General features: G+C 38.5%; 1 protein-coding gene across 1 annotated transcript in view; it reads right to left on the reverse strand.

The window, feature by feature from the left end:
* Nucleotides 1–6,723, reverse strand: part of Hcn1 (hyperpolarization activated cyclic nucleotide gated potassium channel 1) — a 369,238-nt gene extending 362,515 nt beyond the window's left edge. The window contains exon 1 of the mRNA XM_021180688.3: nt 6,156–6,723. Within this exon, the coding sequence (XP_021036347.1) occupies nt 6,156–6,547 (392 nt within the window). The 5' untranslated portion in view covers nt 6,548–6,723. The remainder of the gene's footprint in view (nt 1–6,155) is intronic.
* Nucleotides 6,724–25,058: the final 18,335 nt, after the last annotated feature.

The raw sequence follows: 25,058 nt of genomic DNA on the forward strand, positions 1-25,058 counted from the left end.
ATAAGTATGCATATTGTATAGTTTGCATTACATTTGCACACTATAATCAGAAGAAAAAAGAGGAGAGGCAGGGGAGGTAAGAGACTATAAAGGTTTGCTGTATGGATTCTATGACTTTCACTTCTGGAAAACCAGCAGCCATTAAATTCCCCATATACATCTGGGCAGCACAAATTAGACTTGGGAGGACAAAGAGAGAAAGGAGGAAGAGTGGGGTGTCGGGAAGAACATATGTTGAGTGGGATATGGATAAGTTGGAGAAGGAAAATGGAGGATGATTATGATTCTATTTCATGGTATGAGATTCTCAAATATGAAGAAAAATTATAATTTAAAATCAATTCCTATAAAAGAAAGATAGTTTTAGAAGAAAATCACTTAGACAATATGAAAATGTTGGTTTTTTTTTTTTTATTTCTAACATATGAAGATGTTACTTCAATACTAGTCCCCTGCCTTTCCTCCTAAGATATGGCACCAGCGTAATTCACAGTCTGGCGTGCATTTACAAAGAATAAGAGCAAAAATGTTGTCATTGGCCCTGAAAATATTCCGTGTTCTTCGTATATTCCTACTTCGTGTACTTTCTATGCATTAATGCATATACTTAATGCTAATATTCTTTCAAATATTGGTTTATATTCGAAAGGATTACACTAAGTCCAATATGTATTCCTAAATATAAGATTAATTATCTGAGAACATAGACAGTCTGGCCTGAATGGAAAAGTGATCACATGAAACACATACCAAGGACATTTTGTGGGTGTCATGCTCACAGTGGGAGATAGATTCATTGAGTGTAAGTATGCTGAATTATAGATCCTACTTAAGCAGTGTCCCACTGGTGATAAACGTTGGTTGGTGGTTTTTTATGTAGCAGATACAGCTGAATTTAGCACAGTTAACTGAACCCATATTGAATTAATAAACAATATGTCTTTGTCATATATGTAAACTTAGTTATTCAAATAAAATAAGTATGCAGGTAATAAATGTGGTTGGTATAGGGTACGTACCTGGTTCTTGATTTATAGCAAGTCCTCAAAAGCAGTCTTAAATTAAAACTTATTCAGGAAAAATGAAAAGTATAATATTTGACTTACTAAAACTGAAATATTTATATCTCTACAATATGTACTATATGCCATTTAATATCCAAACATTAACTAAAACTTTAAGTAATAAAATATTGTAAAGGTATACCTTAATAAACTAATAGCTTAAGATACCCTTTTAGATTTTCTTTTAAATTGGGCTTACCATTGTTATAATCATTATGGAAAACATAATTAAATTTGAAGATATAAAAATATTCACTTGCGGGGCAGTGGTGGCATACGCCTTTAATTCCAGCACTTGGGAGGCAGAGGCAGGTGGATTTCTGAGTTCAAGGCCAGCCTGGTCTACAAAGTGAGTTCCAGGACAGCCAGGGCTATAGAGAGAAATCCTGTCTCAAAAAAAAAAAAAAAAAAAAAAAAACCAAAAAAATATATAAATAAAAATTTCACTTAACATAGAAATAAATCTTTATGGTTTATTCTGACTCAGTTGATATGGGAAAATAAACATATTGCTAGAGAATGCAGAGTGCCTCCAGCTTAAAGTTATTGTTAGAATAAGCTAATTAGACCTTAAACCCCAGAAGGTTGCATTATTTTCTTGTGAGGAGCACCTGGAAATAAATGGTCTCTTTCTGATGGGCTGGAGCATGAGCTCTAAAGGCTCCCTTCTCTAATGAGAATGTCAGTGACCTCTGACATTGGAGGTCAACTTGCACCGGTGAAGTGCTGAGGTGGTGATGTCTACAGGAAGTGACTCTGTCTCAATTCCCCAGAATATGTGAGTAGTTAAAGCAGGGTAGACTGTGTGCGTGGTTTCTACACTGATAAGGAAAAGCAGAAGTCACAACACAGCCCTTCCCACCCCACAACAAAGGGCACAATGTCAGCTGGCATCTCCATAGGACAGGGGCATTTGGTTTAAAACACCCATTGTGAGAACACTAACCAATAAGGTAACTGCAGAATTAAGAGATGATTTTTTTTTTATCAGGAAGATACAGTGAAGTTCAGTTAACTGGACACATAATGATATTAATAAATAATGTGTCTTTGTAATATATGTAAATTTAGTTATTCAAATAACAAATAGGTAATAATTTTTTTCCCAAGGTAAGTTGCTGTTACAGAGAAATCACTCATCTTGGTAGAGGAAGCATAGTGGTAACTTGGCTAGCATATTGATGCCCCAGAGTTTGACCCTTAGCAATACACAAACACACCACACACACACACACACACACAGAGTCATCCACATGAAGCGTTCTCAGTATTCTTCCATCACACTTTAATATCATAACTGACAACTGGCAGTGAGATCTCATTTATCATGTAGTTATTGAAAGGGATCAAAATTATCATTTAACTATTAAATGTATAATCACTACTGCTTATCTCAAAACATTCATACTTAACCTTGAAATTAAATGTGCACTGTTAGCACAAATTTCAAAAAGGCTGAATCCATGCCTTCACTGTAAAACTCCACACCTGTGTGAACGCTTTTATTAAGATATCTGCAACAAAGTGGAGAGTAATTGAGGGAGACATCCTACAACCAGGCTGTCATACACGTATCTGCACATGCATACACACACACACAGAGAGAGAGAGACAGACAGACAGACAGACAGACAGACAGACAGAGACAGAAAGACAGAGAAGAGAAGCAAGGGGGACACATAACCCCACTCAAAGGAAAGTTAAAAATTGAAAATAAAGTACCTTCCAATATTTTCCCTAGTCTTGATAATTAAATATCACAGGAAAAAATGTATTTTCTAGCTTCTTCCCCATGATTTCTTACAACGTTAATAACATTGGGCTCTTCTTTGCTCCCTGAAGACTCCTACCATCATCCTTTCCTGAGAAGGAAGGGAAACACAGAGCCTCTGCCCTAGTTACACTCAAAGTGGGAGACTCCAACCTGCCAGACACAAAAGTAGCACACTCGGACTGTGGTGGGTAAAAGAGGCACTAGCTAGTCATCAGAAAGTGTCGTCAGGAACACAGCCCTCACCCTCACCCTCGCCCCGTGTTCCTTAATCTTCCTAAGGCTGCAACCCTTTGATACAGCTCTTCCTGTTGTAGTGACCCCCAGCCGTAAGATTATTTTCATCGCCACTTCCAAACTTAATTATGCTACTGTTATGAGTCTTAACGAAAATACTTTTGAAGACTGAGGATTGCTGATGGGCATCACTACCCACAAGTTGAGAACCACTGCCTTAAAAGGCTGGGAGAAAGGCTTAGAAGCCATCTTGAAATGGGCACCAGAATAATAGGCACAATGTCAAAAACCATGGTATTTCCTGGAGAAAGGTAAAGTCATGGTATACTCAGCTTCATGAGAGTGAGCGACAAACAGAATACACACTCCTGGCCTCACAGAGACTTATGAAAGTTAACAAGCCAAGAATCCACTTTGCTCAGCTGTCCAGAGCCAAAACCTTTTCATGGAAATGTATACTCTTACATGTTCCCTTCTCTGTTGGTCGTTTAATGAACCTAAGCTTGACGTTCTAGTAATTTCAGCAAAACATTTCCCTTAGAGTATCTTCCTCTGGAAAGGGTTGTGATGAGCAGATCAAAAAAAAAAAAAAAAGGTCGTTTGAGCATTGCTTGCAGGTTTGTGAAGGAAAAAAAAAAAAGTTGCTGGAGTTTTGCCAGGTTTCAGTTGTGGTTTTAACAACTACATTATCTTGGCATGTCATAGGTTTGACAAGTGCTTCCAAGTGGGTACTGTGAGTATAGAAAAAATGCCAATTAAACAATGTCTTCTGAACCCAAATGGGTACAGTAGGTACAGGGTGGCTATAATCTCCTTAGGAAACACATACGTACAGAAATTCTAAGTTTCAGCTTTTTCAGATATATTCTATCTTAAATTTTAAGTAATAATGGCTATTTAGTTTATTGCTTCCTCTTTCCAATTATGCAAGAGAACTCAAGTCCCCCAAATCATGCTGGGGCTTGTCTGTATATAAGCTCACTTCTTAGTCATCGGCCCTCTCTGTAAAGTGCAGGATGAGACTGAATCATCGCTTTCACTTCCCACCTATGAGCAGGATTTGCTATGTCTCTCTAGGTCTTGGGGAAATATGTAGGCTCCCTCAGTTTCACTGATCCACAGATTGGGCATACAATTCTAGCTCATGAAAAGTCTCTATGTTAGAAAAAAACAAATGAGGAAGGTTGAATCATCTGCAACATGCTACTATTTTGAAAAGCTTCATCATTTTTCCATGATGAACATATAAAAATATCATTTGGAATCATTTAGTTAGAGATGATATCAAGTATAAAAAAAAAGTTTAAGCACCTTTGTAAACGTTATCACTGAATGTCATAATTTTAATATCACTCTAGTTTTTGTATTAAGATTGTTGACTATTTTTTGAAATTGTTTTTTTAAAAAATATATAGTATAATTTACATTACATTTCCATGCAGGAATCAAAAAAGAGATGATATTCAAACTCTATTCCGATTCCCACTTTTGAAATTCTATAGCGTGTAACAACCCTAATTTGCCTTAGATAGAGCAAGATCGTCTATGAGTTTGCTTCCGCAAGTATCTTCTTCACGGGGGAAACACGTTGTATTACTTGGGAGGCTGTTTTAGCCTGAACATTCATTCTTTCAATCAGACTCAGTTGCAGACAATAAATGGTATTAGCTAGTGTAAGTCCTTCAGTAAGGTTTTCCTATGTGTTTTTCCAAATAAGCATTTTTAAATTAAATCTTTCCTAAAATCTATCCACTCTGTGACAAGGAATAGAGACTGCTGATTTTTGAGACGATAAATACTTCAGGGAAGATGGACAGTCGTCTACTCAAGCTTTGTTGGGCTATATTCCACAGTTAGCTTGATTCAGAACTGTGGACAGCTCCCTCCCTTGCATGCTGGTAATGGCAATTTCGGTTAGTTTCTAAACTCTACTGGAAGTAATTTTTTTTTTTTTATTGCTATGTTTGCTGGCAGTTTACCGGAAGCCTATGCATTCACTCAGTGTGCAATAGACCCCTTTCGTTGTTGTTGTTGTTGTTTTTATTGTTGTTGTTGCTGCTGTTGTCGCTTTCCCTAGCTCGAACGAATGAAATAAACAAGTGAATATCACCTCTAGTTACTAGTTTAGGATTTTTAGAAGGAAGCTCTGCCTGTATTCAGGAGCGTGTCGCAGTAATAAGAGGATCTGCTTCACGACCTTCATTTGTCAGTCTCTAAACATGCTTATTAACCAAATGAATACTTGAGCCACAAATAAGATCAGGAAACTCCTATTAATTTTCCCCTGCTGACAGCTCTGCTGCCCTTCTTCCCAGGCTGGGAAACTGGAAAGACATTTCTGAAATGGATTTGTAGTCAAGGTCAAGAGCGGGTGTCGCTCTATTTCAGGAAGGGGGCTCTGAAAACGACGCCCCCCGCCTCTGTCAGTCAAGGCTTCCAGTCAAGTTTTTGCCCAGTGGGGCAGCGCCCGCTCCGCTGAAATCTCAAGTCAGAGACTGACTACCCAAGCGCAAGTGCCCTTCCTGTGCCTGCCAGCCACTGATCTGGAGAAATTCAGTGGTGACAGGGGTGCCTATAAGCATAAGAACAACAGATTAACACTCCCAGGGGCGAGAGTGGCAGGAACAGCTAGGACCTGTGAGTCACTGTCTCCAGTTTCCTCATCTCCGGGATCCCAGAAGCATCTTTCTTCATTTCTTTGGGGAACTGTTCTTAGCAAGGATACCTGCCTCGTCCTAACATTACCAAACTAAAAGTTTCCCTAGTGCAACTTAGCAACCTCCCGTCCACGGGTCACGGTGGCCTTCTTCCCTCCTCTGCTGTCCCCAAAGTTCGCCAGGCAAAGGAGAAGAGCCTCCCTGGCGCTCCGGGGAGAAGAAACTCCCTATCCTAAACCTGTCGTCGGTGGAAACTATTTGGAAGAGTGGAGTATGGCCAGTCTAAGTAGAAGCCTCCAGCATCGCCGCCCCGCCTGCCCCGCACCCCCACTGTGAATCCCCGGGGCGCACCTTCCCAGAGGCAGGATAGGATGCTGGAAGGCGCGTCAGGGGGAGCAGGGTGGGGCGGCTCCAGGGAGTCCTCACCTGAAGTCACTGTACGGATGGATAATCCAGAAGCCTGCAGTTTTAACCCTTTCCTGCTCCTTCTCCACCGCCTTCTGGCTCCCAAACATGCGGAGGGAGAATTTGTTGACCCCAGGCTGCAGCATGGAGGTGAACTGCCTCTGCATGAAACCATACTGCCGCCGGGGCCCCTCGGCATCCTCGAAGCTGCCCGCCGGCTCCTCTCCTCCACCGCCGTCCACCTTGAAGCACACGGAGTTGCCATGTTCCTTCCCGGCCGCGCCGCCCCCCGGCGGGGTCCCCAGGCGCTTGTCGGCCGCCACCGGCCCCGTCGCGGGCGCCTTGGAGGGGAAGACGCTGTTGCCATCGTCGCGGCTGTTGGACGCGGAGTTGGGCTTGCCGCCGCCTTCCATGCCCAGAGAACGCGACCGGCGACGGCGCGGGCTCCAGACTCGCCGGGGGCTCGAAGCCAAGGAGCAGGGGCCGGAGCCGGCTGCCCGTCGCGGCGGCAGCGGCGGCGGCGGCTACTGCTTCCCGCCCGCCCGCTGCTCCGCTGCGCGCCTGGCTCCCGCCGCCGCCGCTGCCCTCAGTGGCTGCGCTGCCGGCTCTGCCGCGCTCCCGGCTCTGCCGCGCCTGGTGCTGAGGCTGAGGCTGAGGCTGCGGGCGCGGGGCGAGGCTCCTCCGCTCGGCACCCGCGCGCCAGCGCCGCCCCTCGGCTGCCCCCTGCCGGCCGCAGACCGCCTCTACCCGCGCGCGCCCCGCCGCTCGCCCGTGCCACTTCTGCCCAGCGTGACATTGAACTCCTGAGCCCGCCCCGGACGCGTATTTGTACGTTTGGAGGGAGGCTCTCTGGATGTGGGTTTGCAAAAGTGGGAGGGGAGAAAAGGGAAGGAGAGGGAGGAAAAGGGGAGGAGGGAAACGACAAAGGGAGGGAGAGATGGAAGGAGGGAGGGAGGGAGAGGGAGAGAGAGACAGACGGATAGACAGACAGACAGACAAACAGACAGAGACTCAGAGAGATCTGAACTAGCAAGTTGCCTTAATTCAGAACAAAACTCCACCTAAAACACCCGAGACACTGAACGCCTGTTGGAATGATGTTACAAATAGAGAAAGGGGGTCAGGTTAATTCTGCACACTATCAATCCACTTGTAAAGCTAGATGAACATAAAATCGAGGAGACACGCTGAAAAAGGCATGTCGTGGAAAAGAGGGAGAGAGGGACAGAGGAGAGAAGCAAGAAGACAAGAGGGAAAAATGAAAGATGGGGGCAGGGAGAGACACACAACTAACAAATAGATCTTTGTAGCCCTGGATAATCAGCTGCCTGGAGCTTTTCAGATTAAGGATCTGTACCTAGGGACAGACAACTGACCTCCTTCTACTTATCCTGTTTATTCTCACACAGCTCCTTAAACAGGAATGGGGTTTCTTCCTAGGAAGGCCACGAACATCAACACATATGTGAGCAAATTTATTGGCCAGCCCTGCTGGAAAGAAAAGAAAAAAATGTGTAAGAGATAAGTGGCCTAAGATGACCTTCCTTTTAAGATAAGTTATACAATCAATAACCACACAGAGAGATAAATATGCCGCACTGTGTTCAGCAACACCAGGCTCAGAGGTCGAGATAACTTGGAATCCAGTCAGAATGCCATGAAGTATTCTCTGGTGAAGTTTACCACGTGCGACTGATGCTGAGGACAGCGATCTCAGATTTCTCTTGTTCCCTTGGTGTCTCCCCAACCCACTGGATTAGCTAATGGAAGCAAAATGTGCTGCCAAAGTTACCATTCACTCAGCAGGGCATCTTGGAAGTCTGAAGAGTTCTGAGACTATAAGCAGCTCAGAACATCTGTTCAAGATACCAGCAAGCATTACCTCCATGCCCACAGCCTCTTCAAAGCCAAGCTCACCCAGCCAAGACATAGATAGATCCTCTGATTTACTGTTTGCTAAGGTCACATGGGAGAGAGGAGACACTTCGGGGAAAATATTCTTTGTCAGAGTGCCAACCTGTGGCACAAGATGAAAAACAAAACAAAACAAAACAAAACAAAACAAAAAAAAAAAAAAACAGGTGAGGCCAATCGCTTTGGGTTTTGTTCTGTTTTGTACTCGGGGAAAACCTGAAATCTGTGATGAAGCCAAGAAACAAGAGAAGCAAGAACAAGAAAGTTCATGAGTTTTCAGAGAAGTCGAGGAAGGAATAGAGAACAGTAGGTCACACAGTATCTGCTTTCAGCCAATCCAAACACACTCTCACAAAATAAATTTATATGGTCAAAATGTTATGATCAGTGATAGGGAAATAGCGTTATAGCATTCTAGCAGCATAGTGACCTTGGAAACCACAAGTCAGAGGATGATATTCGATGGCAGAGGCAGAGATAACAAGGAAGAACAAAATCAAACGCCCTCAAATGGTACAGTATTCAGTCCCACTTTTTAATCATTAAACTAAAAACATTTCTCTACTTTTTCCCATTCTGTATGCCTCCTGAATACCTCTATTTTCAGTGTGAAAATGTATATTTTAACATAAATTTTAAGTTTTATAATAATGTAAAAGAGGACCACCTAGGATGTAATGCTAAGTCTTGATAAGTTATTTATTTATTTATTTATTATTCATTCATTCATTAAACAAACCCTTGTCTTTGTTCTATTTCAACTTGTTCGTGATCGTGAACAGGCAGTTACTTCAGTAACCTTTCCCTGAGTGTCACTGTCTGTGCTCAGTGTGACAGAACTGCTGATAAAAACAAAATCTTATGGTGGAACTTGAGGCACAGCTCAAGAGGAACAAAAGCCATTTGCTGCTCCGAGTACAGCATCAAAGGTGCATTTTATACGTTATAATTATTAAAACATACATTTTAAACTGATGATGTGTGCGTTACATCAGTCTATACGAAGTTAACACCAATATACAAAGTCAGTCTGTTGGTTTCACACGAGTGGTGCTGATCTACAGCTGTTTGGAACGTAGGCCCCCTGTGAAAGGCTTCCTTGGGGAGACATAAAACTTGAAAGACTGGGGTAGAATAAATACAGTGAAAGAATGAGAATAAGGAGACCACAAGAAACAAAGTGAGACATAAAGTTCCGAAACCATAGGAATCTTTTGACAGGATTCTATCGCAAACACTCTTGAGCTGAAATCCATTAAGCTAACTGTGATTCTAAAAGTCGCCTTGGAGGGGGGGATTACAATTATGCTGACTCTGTCGTACATTATCTGTGAAGTGTCTTATACTCCGAAGGAACTTGATATCTGAGGACCTATCCGAGATTATCAATGACGAGTTTATTTCAGGAGAGTCTGCCATCGGTTGTAATGACTGGTGTTCTGCGTGTACTAGTATTGTAAGGCTTTTAAAAACCTCTCCTGTCTCCTTTAATACTCTGCTTAAGATCAAATTGCAGACAGCAGCAGAAGATTAATATGAATCTAAAATAAAATCTCCATGCAGCCGACTCAAGCACATGTGAAATGAGACAAAAAGATAGATGGGTGACTTGAAATCTGATGACTTCTTAGAAAATTCTGAGAGGAACTTGGAGGTCTATGGGCTTGTTAGCAGGATGCAGACAAATGCTGAAACACACAGGCACATCTGAAGACATGTCAGAAGAACTTTGCTGGAGAAAGCGGTGGCAAAAAAAGCTGTGTCTTAGACAAGTTGGATTGTCTGGCTGGAAAGCATCTGCCAACATCACCCTTAATGCGAGGCACTAGAGGATGGAAGAACAAGACACCCATCTCAGCATGTCTGTCACATAGGCTAGGATAAGTTGATTTTCTTGTCTCCCTGAAAACTCAAAAGAATCAAGTAGATAGCCATAACAGATAGCATATATCTGAAAGTTCATATACATTGTACATGATAAAAAAAAAATTCAGTGTTTCTCCTAAGCATCACTAAGAATAATCATTCCTTTCATAACCAAAAATATATGTGAAAACATTCACTAATAAACAAGAACAACATGAGATGTACAATTTTTTTTTAAAAAGCTAAACTTTACCCAAAAGCAACCCATAAACTGTAATTAAATAAATGAAAACATAGCTCAAATACTTAATATTATAAGTGTGATGATTCTTTCCAAATTTGTCAAATTGGATTGTGATTCCTCCCACCCCTATCCCCCAGAAGTCAAACCTGCCAAAATATTTTTAAGGATACTTTAAAAAGGTTCTTATGAAATAATCATGTGTTAGAGGTATAGAGACTTGAATCAGGGGGTAAAATGTTTGCTGTGCAAATAGGAAGACAGGAGTATATAAAGCATCACTTTAATCCCAACACTCAAGAGAGAGGCACACATGGGTCACGGTGTGTTACAGGCCAGGCTAGTCCACATAGCAAGTTCCAGGACAGGCAGGGCTATACAGAGAAACCTTGTCTCTAAAAACCAGAGAGAGATGGAGAGGCCGGGAGTGCTCAAAGAATGATTAAGTAAAAAATTGAGGCAGAAACAAAGTGAAATGTAGTATCATGCCGTTCCTTAAAGTAATGCTATATAGTGAATGAAGTAAATACTGAAGCTAAAGTTGGTAAGAAGAGAAAATATTGATTGCTGTCATCAACCTCCTGTTGAAACTCAGCAAACCATACTTTAAATAAAACCTACTATTTAAATAAAAGATAGTAGGAAATGTTAAAATATTTCATAAAAACAATTACACCTTTGGATATTAATTTATATAAACATAGATCTCATGCAAGGAAAAATTCTTACATGTGTAAGGAATAGTGCCATTTCTACATTAACATCTTATATAAAGTAAAAAGAATTTTATACATACAAAAGAAAATATATATTTAATATTTTCTATACTAATATTTAAAGTTTTTTGGCCATTCGTGCTTTTATAAACAATTTTACAATCTGTATTATTTTTAATGCCTCTGTGTACATATTAACATATATCTAGATTTTTAAAATATTGAAAGTAAAGAGCATTATTAAATCACAGTAATATGCATATTTACTTTTGATAGTAACCGTCAACACACTCTCTAAAACATGTTCCTGCCTTTATGCCTACTTAGATTGCATGAGGTTCTTTGTCTTGAATATTTGTACAAACATAACATATTAAAATATTTACAGCTTAAGAGAAGGGAGAAAGCAAACATAGGCTCATTGTGAGTTTAATTAGCTAATCTCAAATTTTAATAAGGATAAACAAGTTTCCCAGGTCTATCAGATCCTTTTGTTATTCTTTACCATCTGATCAAATACAATTCGCGTATATATTTTACTTTAAGTATATATTTGCATTAAAAATATACTCTACGCATCTGGCTTAGTAGCACAGGCCTTTAATCCCAGCATTGGGGAGGCGAAGGCAGATAGATCTCTGTGAGTTCAAGGACAGACTGATGCAGGCTGCCTAGCTACATCATGACACTTGTCTGAGAAAGAAATGCTCCATAACATAACTGTAATTTTAAAACCACAAAGTCCATCCAAGTATGAGGAGAAGCGATGCATGAAAAATTAATAAATTCGAGTAGATTAAATTTAAAACATATTTAAATATTAATTATTATCATTTCATTTATTTTTTTATTTTTGAGATTATAATCGCCTTTTATAATTTAGTTTTTGAGAATTTTATATATAAATCCTGTTTTTACATCGTTTCACCCTCTCTCTCCTCACTCCAGATTTTCTCCACATGCCCCAATCTCCTCAAATTCAAATTCATGACCTCTTTTTCTTTTTTTTTAAACAGATTTTTTTTATTTTTTTAATGTTTTTAGTCTTTTTTTTTAATTGGGTATTTATTTCATTTACCTTTTTCTTTATTGTTATATAAACTCATAAATGCAACATGATGAGTTGATTCAGTGTTGCTCATATTTATATGTGTTTAGAGCTGAACAGTTTAGGATTAGATACCTTATCTGGGAAATCATCCATGAAGCCTGATTCTCCCTTTCTCGGTTACTATAGTAACTTGTAGCTCTTCATCAAGGGATGGGGCCAGGTGAGACTTCCCCATCCATGTTTGTATGTCAGAATCTTCTCTCGTCTGGACAACCAGATTGTTGGGATTCATGGATGCAGCTTCCCTAACCAGGAACTATCTCAGAGCAGATATCCCTATGGCCTGCCTTTTACAGTCTTTCTAACCCCTCTTCTGTAATATTCCCTCATCCTTAGGTGTGAGAATTGAATTGTAGATGTATCAATTAGTGCTGTTCAGTCCACCTCTAGCTGTTCTATGCAGTTGTTTCTTTCTGTAATTGTCTCCATTTGCTCCACACACCTACTCCAACAAGGCCACCCTCCTAATAGTGCCACTCCCTCGGTCAAACATAGTCAAACGGCCACAGGTGTTTACCTGTATTTTTTTCAAACCATATGACTGATAGTAACTTCTATACAGGGCTAAGTTTTATACAGCTGCCTCCAGCCACTGACTGCAGTATGGGATAAAGACATAGATGACACTTTTCTTTGTTGTTTTCTTTGGGCCATTTTTCATTGTTCTACCTTCCATTATAACGGGCTTTGTGAGAGCTTTGTGTCTTTGACTGTAACTGTTTACATTGCATATTCTTATATCTGTCAGAGCTTAAGTAAAATTTATATGTTCTACTTCTCCTCCCTCCCCCCCCCCAAAAAAAAAACAACTGGGCCATGGACTATTCCTGTTATTAAATGAGATTTGACAGTTTATAATACATTTCCATTTTTCTAAAAAAATTAATATGTGTGTATTTAAATACTCTTTTCCCCCCTAAAAGAAACAAAACTGTCTTCTGTGCCTTTTCTATGTTTCTCCAATTAAGAGCATCTCCGTTCTTTTATTTGTCACTCAAAAATTTTCTTCTAAAATGAATTAACATTCACTATCTACGTTCCTAGAAGTTCCTGAAGTTTTTGGTGTGTAGACAGACGTCTTTACCGTTTTCCCCATAACATATTACTTCTTTAAATTTTAAAGGAATTATTTCTGAATCTGAGGTTAACTCTCTTGAGCCACTCCTGCATGACTGCTAATTTAATTAGACTTTGTGTTATTTTCCTAAATTCTACGTTCTTTGTATAATCATTAAACATGTCTAGTAGCACTGTGATTTATCTTCTCCTGAATAATTTTATTTGGTTATTACATTACTTAGATTCACATGTAGAGCAGTTTCATGGATTTGGGGTGAGTTTTTCATAAAGAACAATTTATCTTTTATTTTACCCTCCTAACTATTCACCTTGAAGAATTATTCAATTAATTTGTACAGCAGAGATTCAATAGATACCAACTTTATACTGTGCCATCTCTCCAGAACTGAAGAGTAAAAGAGAAAATAACCCTTAGGATCAACAGCTTTCTATTCTTTCTGCACTTTATTTTACTAATGTGTTTCTATATTACTTGTATGTGAAAAGTGTTTTGTTTTTCTTACAACTGCTTCAACACTGCTTTTTACATCTTTGCTTAATAATAAACATGAAATAATTTAAAATGTCTGATAATGGACATCCTGGTAGCTTAAAATTGAGTGCTGTTCTGACTCTGTTGAATTAAATAAATAGCAAGCCAGGAGTACCCACTGTATATTAAGAAAATGAATCAACATGTAAGAGGTTGAGTGTCTGTGTGTGTGTGTTTTTTAACTTTATATACACACACATATACACATGCACATATATATATAATCATGTTGAATTATTTAATCATTTTTACTATTTTAATATTATCAGTTATCAACTATAAGAGTTAAAATCTCCATAGTAAAATGCTATTTAATTTAAAATTTAATAGCACAGAATCTAATATCAAAATGGAAATGTTTTTCTTATTTCTCTCCAACCTCAAACTGAATATCCTCTGGAAGAACTCCACGAGACTCCCAGCATGCAGTAGATTATTCACAGGTCCAGGACAGGGCCAGAGGGACAAAGAAAGGGCTCTCATGTGTTCCTCTGTCTGTTCCTGCGTCCTGCTCTTCTTTAATTTTTTCCTCTATTTTATTATGAATAATGCATACTCATAGTAGATGGATATTTTTTAACTCTTTCTCCATTCGACAGGAAGCCTCAGAAGATGGGAGTGCTTTCTTATCGGGTTCGCTCAAAAGATAACAGAGTAAGACTTGATACTGAGCAGAGATGAGACTGCATTTTATTCTTAAACAAGTGAGATAACTCCTGCAGGAATCCCCATGTACAGTCCGGAGACTCTCTCCACACTTCCCACTGTAAGAGCGATTCTCACCACACATGTGCATCATCGACTCGCAGCAAACCACTACTATTTTTTAACATAACTTTTATGAGACAGAGACATCTGACTATATAACTTGTCAGAATAAAGCCATCCTAAGTATATAACTTGTCAGAATAAAAGTCCCTTCGGTCCTAAATGCTTTCATTTTACAAAGGATTTGTAAACATTGTTCTCATCAAACTCATATCTTGCCATTGAAAATTACTAGATGTCTAATCGCCAGGTCAATTGAGACATAAGATGGAAAAGAGTTAATAATTAGCCATCCCTGGACTCTTCCGTTTTAATTTCCTTGTTAAAACTCTGTTCCTTGTGACCTTTCGCTCAGCAGGCCAAACCCCATGACTTATTGACTCAGAGAGAGGGGGTGGGTACTGTCACCACTAACAACAAAGAACCTATTGATCAGGTTTGTATCTGGGAGCTAATGCTCCCCACCTCTTTGGTGAGAAATTTCAAAAAAAAAAAAAAAAAAGTCTGGACAAGAAATTGAAAATTACTTTAAATGAGAAAATACCATAACACTTTTGGCTATCAACCAAGTAGAATGCTTAAACTGGGTTAAAGAGTTTAAGTTTGAGAATTCTGTCTCTGCTGCGAGCAATTACCCAAAATACAGCTCGGTCTCATTCATCTATTCTCTGTATTTTCTCTAGTTTTACCTTAATTCTACACAGGGGCTGACCTTTTTTTCTTGAAAGGCAAGGTGTTTGGCTGAAGCCATGGAGGTCATTTTCACCCAGAAAATGAGTTTTCTGACTGGAATGTAAATCTCTCACACACTAAACCAATTCTAGTAAAGGAAAAAAAAAAATACCAGTATGTCCTCTGTGGAATCTATTCGTCACTAACACTTTATATACTGAGTGTGTCTGGTATTCCCGGTTTCTCTTCCTTCTCAGCCTTAACTACTTCTTTCTGCATTACCTCATTATAGCATAAACTCGAAGTCTAAAGACAGAGGCAGAGCAAAGCTGGGCCATCCCTTTAATCCCAATCCTATCAGGAGATGATTGCCCCAGTAAGCAGAAGCTACAGCCCCGGTGGTGTCCCCTAAACCCTATAACCTCTCTAATTACACAGCCTACCTGTCTCTCCCCTAAGCTTTCCTCCAGCCTGACACATCTGCTTGCTCTTCTGAAAACCTAGAACTGGTAATTGCAAGGCAAGATGTAGTCCCTGGTCTTTCTACCTGGAAGAACCCAGATGTTTGCTTTAGGGACTCTGCTCACTAGCACCTTCTCTGACCATTCTCATAAAAAGGATATGCTTCATCCCAGTTTGAATTTTCTCTACTATACACTACCCCATCTGGCAAGCTACATGCTTTATATCTTTACTTATGAAAACACTATTTTGCCCTCTAAAATACAGGGCCCTGGGGCTTCGAAATTAGCATATTGTCATCTACTGTTTTCTGATGAATTGTATTGAAATGTAAGGAAATAGGTAAGACATTTTTGTTTCTCCTCCAAGGTAAAAACTTATAACAAAAGACAGAAATATTTCTCACTTATTTTTTTTAAGTGTTGCTTTTAATGCAGTTAAAGGTTTGAGGGTATCTTCAACCAATGGAAGAATTTGTATATTTCTATTTTATTTTCATTTTAAATTTTCTATATACCTCATTATACACCCAAGAGAATTTTACTTCATGTCATTGCATAATGAAGAAAAAAAAGTCTTGAACCATAATTACTGTTGAAAATCAGCCAGATAAGAGAAAAGAAAAAAAATCAACCTAAATTTAATTTTTAAACAATTTCCTTTACATTTTCTAGAAGAGATAGTATATTATTACATAGACCCTAATTAAAGTTTTGGTTAGTAAAATGCATTTGTTTACTTTTATTAGAATGTGAGTTTTCAGAAAAAATTCTCCTTTAGTTTACTGTGGCACTCGCTGAATTTTAATGGAACTAAAAGTAGTTGTACTTGGATCCTTGAGTGCGGAGATAGTGATCAGAAAGGACTGTTTTTTAGTATCCTTGAAAGTGGCTAAGGGCAGAAATTAAGCCTTTGATCCAGAGCCATTACTTTACTAAACAGCTCAGGAAGAAGAGGGTCTTGGAAAGAAGTATGCCTGGCCATCCCCAGAGTTGCCAAAGAGTCAGAAACAAATCCACAGATTATCAGAGCTGAAAGGCTCTTCAACAAGCTAGACTCCTGGCTCTAGGACTTAGTAGATATAATTAAGACTCTGGCTCAAGAATGAACTAAAAGCCCTAATTGTTAATAAGGTAGACTGACTTTGGATGTGATCATTGAAAAATGGAAATTTAACTAAGATTATCTGAAAAATTAGGAGATGAGCCTTCGGAGGTCCCATTGCATAAGAACAAAAGATTCCTCAAAACCTTGAGGACCCTCAGGACCTCAGAAACCTACGTCACTAAAGCAGATGAAAGAGGATAGAGTGAGCTTTGAGTACAATGTGGTACCTGTCATCACTGCTTCCGTTCATGTATGTCAGAGAATAGATGAATGAACCATTTTACTATTATTCAGAAGACAGAAGAAAATAGAGATTATTGGGAGCTCTTGTATAATACAACATTGAAGTAGAGGGTGTTACTTCCACTGGGATCTTCTGACTCACAGATCCAGTCCAGTGCTTGCTGAACAACTGTGACCCAGTAAGCAATGGTCCACTAAGACTATACGGCAGCTGAGAAATCCCCGGTGGCTGCTAATGTTGCAGACATTGTGACGTACCACAAAGATGTGTGTGTACCAGCACAAACTACCGGCATGTGTACCGGCACAAACAAAGCATGACGTTACTACTAGTGTGAAAGTATCGCAAATACAGGTATGTATTCTTTGTGATACTTAACTACACCAAAAAGAAATTCTGTGTTTACTGTTCCTTCCTGTTAGTCATTGTTAAACGACGCTGGACTAATCACATATGCACTGGCTACTAACGCTGCACCGAACAAAGAGACAACATAGTGGCCCGTTGGAAGGACACTTTTCTCAAAGATGGCTGGCACCATGTTTGTATATACTATTCAGGCTTTATACAATTAATAAATCCATAAATTAGGTTTTAAAATATTATTGGCAGGCCCCATAGAACGCTGACATTGGCCGCTCACCGAATTCCAAATGTTCTCTCTTACTGTTGTGGTACACCCTTAGGGTCAGACTTGGTCCAGAGTTTTCCAGTTTTTCAGATGATAGATTTTTCCTAGAAAAAAACCGCAAACAGTTCAGTAGATCCATCGTGCCCACAGCTAGGAGTATTTGAAACACATTATGAAATGAGCTCGGTCCTTAGTGTGGTACTTAGAAAAACCTGCCAGAAGGCCAGAGAGAACTTCCATTTCTTCCTGCAGCTCTTTAGAGGTGGTGTATCTAACACCGTGTTGCCCAGAGCAGCATGTTGCTTCCACTGATGGAACAAATCCTTGGCACAGAAGGCCAGGGATACCTAACCCTTTTAATCCTCCACTGGGAGTGGGAAGAAACAGGCAAGGAAGTCATCACTAGCAGCTTCTGAGCACATCGATCATCGAACAGCCAGAATCTGTGCTGGAACCTGCAAGACGCCATAGTGCCAAACTATGGTTGGTGAAGATGTGATAATGATATGTAAAACCTTAGATCTAAATTTGTATTTGGACACAAATTAACTGGAGAAGATATATATATATATATATAGAGAGAGAGAGAGAGAGACATCCAACGTTACCCAAATAGTATGAACATAGTAAGTCATAAGGCATGCATTAGAGTGAAAGCATCAGTAGGTTCTAGGCTGCCAAAGCTCTGGATGTAACATTGTATCCTAAATATAAGGGTAGCACATTGGAAAATGTTTGAGCCATAATATTTATATATTGGATTGAGAAAACACCTCAAGATAAATAATGGAAAGGTTCCACTTATCTTAAAAATTCATTCAGTAGTTATAAAAGTAAATATGCATTTTAATTTTTTTCTTGCAAAAGTACTATATGCATTAAAATTTGTTGATTGGTAAATAACACACAGAAAATGAAACAATTTCAATTTTATGTTGCCGCTCCGCTCAGTTTAAAGTACCAATGTTTACCCTGTGAGCCTGTGATTGATGAGAAATTAAACATATTCAAAAACACAACAGGAAGGATCAGAAGCTTCCTGTTTTATACAATAAGCTATACTGGTAGAAGGAGCCAAGTGTAACCTGGGAGGTATTTTCAATCAAACTTTAAATTCAGAGTGTTACATTCCTGGTCTAGTAGAGAGAGTTTGTATCATTGTTAAAACCCAAATAACTTGAGGCTCCTGATTTCTGAGATCCAGACTCCTAATTTCACTGCCTGCTTCCTGGTGTGCAAGGGAACACTGTTCCTCAGAAAGCAGCAGGCCACTGTGGTAAGCTTAGCCAGGTGTTCTGAGACACACTGAGCTGACATCCCAGTTGTGATCTCCCAGCTGGAGTAAATCCTATTCACCTCCAGCATACAGCATGCAACAAGCAGCCTGGTTAGCATTGTCTTACTATGTTCTATTTTTTTAAGTCACTAAAACTAAATAATTTGTTACAATCTGTGCACCATTTATCACACACTTCCCTGTGTTCTGAAACAATCATCATATGGGAGCATTGAGAGTCTTCACATGCACTATGAACTAAAAGTATTAATAAATTATCTTAACACAGAGTAACATTATAATTGTCCATGATTTGTTCCAAAGGAGCCTAATATCATATTATACTACTACTCTGAGCCTTAAATCGAATGCTTAATTTATCTAATGCATTTAATGTTGCTTTTAATTAAATTGATATTTCTGGATGTCAAATAATCAAGTTTTCTTTTTAATAAAGCAACCTACTGTCTTTTCAATTGCCATATCTCCCAATACTCATACAAAATGTTATTTATTTTCTTTTTTCAATGAGACTCCACGTGCGTAAAGCAGTCATCTCGTGCTTTTAATTAAATTCAGTACAAAAGCAGGGACAGCTGAGTCAGATGTATTGAGAGTCTGATTTATACTTTCATGAAATCATAGTGTGCTAGATGAAGACTCGTGTCCGAACGCAACAGGAATTATAGGTATTTGTCTTTTCAAGTGGTGATATTCATCCAGCAAAACAGAGAGGGCAGACTTCCAAGCATGAGTGTCTGCCAGTCACCCGAAGTGCACTTGAGAGGGGTACTTCCTGCCCAGGATTTGCTGATGGATTTGGAACTGGTATTCTGCCTAAATCAATGCAAAATTATCTGCTGGGAAGATCACTTTAAAATAACATTAATTTAAAAGCAAACGGAATCTGAGGAGGTGTGTGGAAGCAGAGAGAGAGAAGATTGGGAGAAGGAGATTTGTCTCATCCAGCCCCTCTGTAGTCTCTCAGTTCACTGTTTTACTCTGACATTAAAATAACAGTTTTAGACAGTACAAGAATTAAAATGGGGAACGTATTAAGAAAGTCCTCAAAATGCTATATTTCCTTACCCTGTTTAGATGAAAGCTGTGGATGACAAATACTAACTGATTCATGACAGCATCAACATCTGTTAGATAGAGCAGTGTTCTAGGCAAGGGATGCCAAATCCTTACAACAACATCAATAATAATAATAATAATAATAATAATAATAATAATAATAATAATAATCCTTCCATCCATGCCTTTGGGCATTGCTAGTGATCATGTTATATTCCACTGAGTCCATATGAGGCTTTGAATATGCTTTTTTAAACTGCTCCCTGGGAAAGTTGCCATGCATGTGTTTATTGGTAAATTGGATTGTACCTGTTTATCATGATAGAAATCTCAGTTTCATCTACACTTTTGTCCCTTCCCTAACTCCAACAAATAAACCATACAAATATGGATTAAAAGAAAAGGAATATCTTCAAGAAGTTTGTTTGGGTCATCTGAAATATCAATTTCAAATCTTTAAGAAGTCAGGATGTTTATACATATGAACATATATATGCAGGTATAAAACAATAATGAAAAGGAAGTCATGAATTTGAACAAGAACAAGGAGGTATCTATGGAAAAGTTTAAAAGGAAGAAACAGAAAGGGAAACAATGTAATTATATTATAATCTCAAAAATAACCCTTGAGAGACTTGCAGCCCCAGGGAGTAGGGAGGTCTTGTAGGGTGGGGGTGTGGTAGGGACATCCTCTTGGATTCTGGGGTTGGGGGGAGGAATGGAAGAGGGCAGAGCAGGAGGGAGATAATGACTTGATTGTAAAAACAGATTTAAGAAGAAGAAGGAGAAGGAAAAGTAGGGGAGGAGGAGGAGGAAGAGGAAGACAAAGAAGAGGAAGAAGAAAGAAGAAAAAGTGTATCTTGGATATTCTAAGTTTCAAGAAGAAGAAAGACCAAAGTGTGGATACTTCATTCCTCCTTAGAATAAGGAACAAAATACCCATGAAAGGACTTACAGAGACAAAATTTGGAGCTAAGACAAAAGGATGGACTATCCAGAGACTATCCCACCCAGGGATCCATCCCATAATCAGCCACCAAACCCAGACACTATTACATATGCCAGCGAGATTTTGCTGAAGGAACCCTGATATAGCTGTCTCGTAAGAGGCTATGCCAGTGCCTGGCAAATACAGAAGTGGATGCTCACAGTCATCTATAGGATGGAACACAGGGCCCCCAATGGAAGAGCTAGAGAAATTACCCAAGGAGCTGAAGGGGTCTGCAACCCTATAGGTGGAACAACAATATGAACTAACCAGTACCCCCAGAGCTCATGTCTCTAGCTGCATATGTAGCAGAAGATGACCTAGTCGGCCATCAATGTGAAGAGAGGCCCCTTGGTCTTGCAAACTTTATATGCCCCAGTACAGGGGAATGCCAGGGCCAGGAAGTGGGAGTGGGTGGGTAGGGGAGCAGGGCAGGGGGAGGTTTTGGGAACTTTCGGAATAGCATTTGAAATGTAAATAAAGAAAATATATAATAAAATAGAATTTTAAAGAAAGAAAGAAGAAAGAGGAAGAAGAAGGAGGAGGGGGAGGAGGAGGAAGTAAAGCTAAAATAAAATAATAAAACATAAGGTTACTTCATATTAAATCCCTCTGCTTTCCTCACTAAACTCCTACTTCACAGGACTGTTTTTTCTCTTACACTGCATTAATTTGAAAACTGTTTTAGGAACCTTGAGGTTGCTCTAACAATCACATAGGAAGGAGGCTACTTGAAATCATAATTTTGTGTTTATAAAACTACTTCCTCTGGAGAAATCTGTAGTTGCCAAGTTGCCTGATATTTCTGGCATTTCTTAAAGAAATGGCACCTTTAAAATTGGCAAGAATTCCAAACACAGAACAACTATATGCTCCACAGTATAAAATGGCAGGTAAGAAAACAACAGCGTGGTCTTTTCAGGCATCACAGGACAGCAAGTAGCAATTCTGTGCAGGATGCAGAATGTATTGTATGCTTTATGTGCACTCTGCATTCATTTGATTAATTAATTAAGTAATCATTAATTTTTTGAGATGAAGGTGTCACTGGGCTGCCCTGTCTGGTTGGCTTAGAACTCACAAATAAAAAACATAAGAACTCACATAGATACCCACAGTTCTGCCTCTGTCTGGCAAGCCCTGGGAATTAGGTGTGCTGCCACACCTGACCCTAAGAACAAATATTTAAAATTCTCTTTTGCAAGACATGATTTGGTATGTGATAACTACCATTTAGCTATACATAGAAGCTCATTCACATTAATTCAAGTTCATAGTATAGGTAGACTTGGTACTTAAGAATTTTCATGTGCCAAACGTCCGTTGATCAAGGCATACATTTATAATTTGGGAAAATAAAGACTATGCCTACTGAGCAAAAATAAATAAGAAAGGAAGAGGTATATATATGGTGAGCTCCCATAGGCACTGAGGAGTTATAACCCTCCTCACCGAGCACTTTAGTGGTTATCCCAGTCTCATAGCCACTACAATTGGATATCTATCAGTTCTTCTTCATAAGGGAGAAAAATACTGTGAACATGTCTGTTCTGTCTCTTCCTTTTTTTTTTTTTAGGCAGGAGACAGGCATGTTGAAACTTGGAATGAAGGTAAACATATTAATGAGAAATGAATTTGCAAATATTTGAGCACAAGAAATGTGGTGCAGATACATCGGCTTCTCCATTTATTATCATGGTGGCTGGCCTTGTTTATCACTCTCTGTTCCCCACGCTTTTTCTGGAGCCCAGAGTCTGTCTCTGTCGCCGCTGCTGCACACTAAAACACTGCTCTTTGTCTTCTTCTCCCACGGCACATTCTTGCTTTCTCTCCTCCTTCCCCAAACACTCTCAAACAACTGCTCCCTTGTGTTGTGCGTACTTCTGCTAAGCCAAATTTACTAGAATCTCATAAATGTCAACAAAGCATGGGAGTGCTTGTGACCTTAAGACGTTGGCTGTGTTCTGCATTTTGTACAATTAGGCTTTTAAAGTGTTGGACATATAAACCCTTCTCTCTTTGAGGCATTATATGAAGTGCCTAGTAACGAATAGTCCATTTAAAACCAGTGTCTATTTGACTTTTATTTTTTCAGTTTACAACTGAGCAGTTTGATTGTTCATCTTGTGAAGATGCTGCATATCTTATAGGACTGTGAAAATGTTTCACTGAGAATATATTTAAGAGAGGTAAACACTACATGTGTCACTAATAGTCACTCAATAAACACAGACACAATTTTTAGAGTCTTACCTAACGTCTCATAAATGACCATATACTTCTTAAATATTTCCACAATTCTAAAATTTTAATACAATTATATATAATGATACTGTAGTGATCAGAATAGGCCAGGAACATTTTGTTCAATTTTTATAGGTGGCTTAGTAAAAGTATGTTTGTGCTATGGATATCTTGGTAAATACAGTGTACATATGAGAGTGTTGAAATGTAAAAGTGAACTTTCCAAGAAAACATTATATATCAAATAGTTTCTTATGCAAAATAAAATTATATCCAGAAATATGTCCAGGATAGGTCAGAGCTATCTTTGGCTGAGACACAGCTTGCTGCTGCTCGGCTTTTTGTATTTTTCATATTTTTCTACTGTCCTATATTAAAATCACTTTTCTTTAGAAATACACATACAGATGCGCACAAATGCACAAATGCACACAGATATATATTTACGTGTACATATATACACATAAACACACACATATGTATACATATATACACTTACATACATACAGATATATACATGTACACATATACACATAAATACACACATATATGTACATATATACATACAAACACACACACATATGTATACATATATAGTTACACACATATATACATATATATGCATGTACATATATACACATAAACACATATGTATACATATATATACTTACATATATACATATATGCATTACATTTATACACATAAACACATATGTATACATATATATACTTACATATATACATGTACATATATACACATAAACACACACATATGTATACATATATATACTTATATATATACATATATGCATGTACATATATACACATAAACACATATGTATACATATATATACTTACATATATACATGTACATATATACACATAAACACACATATGTACATGTATACACACAAACACACATATGTATACATATATACAGATATATACATGTACATATATACACATAAACACACATATATGCACATATATTCACATTTATAAACACACACACATATATAAATATAAATATTTATGTACATATATACACACAAACACACATGCACACACTCACCTTATTCACACTCTGTTTTCACTTATTTCAGGACGTCAAATTTCCAGGAAAGCATCTTTAAAATTGGTCTATAAATCCCAGTATATCTTATTATTTAATGAAAATCCAATGATTTTCCACATTCTTGGATAACAAATGAAATTGTGTGGTTGTTCCTGTCCCTCAGCATGCTGATGTTAGTCATTCTTAAATCTCTGTGAGATTTCCACCAAAGATAAATGTTAGGTACTACAATAAATAAATAACATGATGCTTATGAATCTCTGTGGAAAACATGAACTCAATAAAATTAAATGAACAAAACAATTCAGCACAGAGGATGGAACCAGCTTTATATTGTCAGATATTTAAAATTAGATTAATAAGTCATTTGTAAAATTTAAAATAGTTCTCCATTTTGAAGTGCAGTGGACAGATAAGCCCAATTCTTAGGGATTTCTTTCCAAATATTTTTTAAACAATTACTATCCTTAGCATGGCCATAACAGCTTTGAACACACAACCACAGGCACACACACACTCACACACGCTGATGTCATCATAGAATTTAAATTCTAATATGTACTATGGGTGGTAAGTTAGGATAGTCAAATACATAACTATACAGCATGTTTAAGTGTCTTACAGGAAAATTAATCTTGAAAGAGCTGTCAGTGAAGAGCCAGAAGTAAGGGATGCAGTTTGCTGATCAAACAGTCAGATGGGGATTAGAATCCAATATAAAGAATAACTTGAGAGAACATGGGATTCTTGTGTCTGTTACAAATGAAGATGAAAAAAAATCATGAGATCTTTGTTGTCACATGAGATGGGATTGTTTCTTGTCAGGAAAACAAGGAATCAGAAGGAAGCTTTCTCCTCCTTCTTGTGGACTCTGGCCAACGAAGACCCCCTCCACAGAACACACCACTCCTTTTCAT

The sequence above is a fragment of the Mus caroli genome, unplaced genomic scaffold (genome assembly GCF_978045245.1).
Source record: "Mus caroli unplaced genomic scaffold, Mus_caroli_1 scaffold_15, whole genome shotgun sequence".
NCBI lineage: Eukaryota > Metazoa > Chordata > Mammalia > Rodentia > Muridae > Mus > Mus caroli.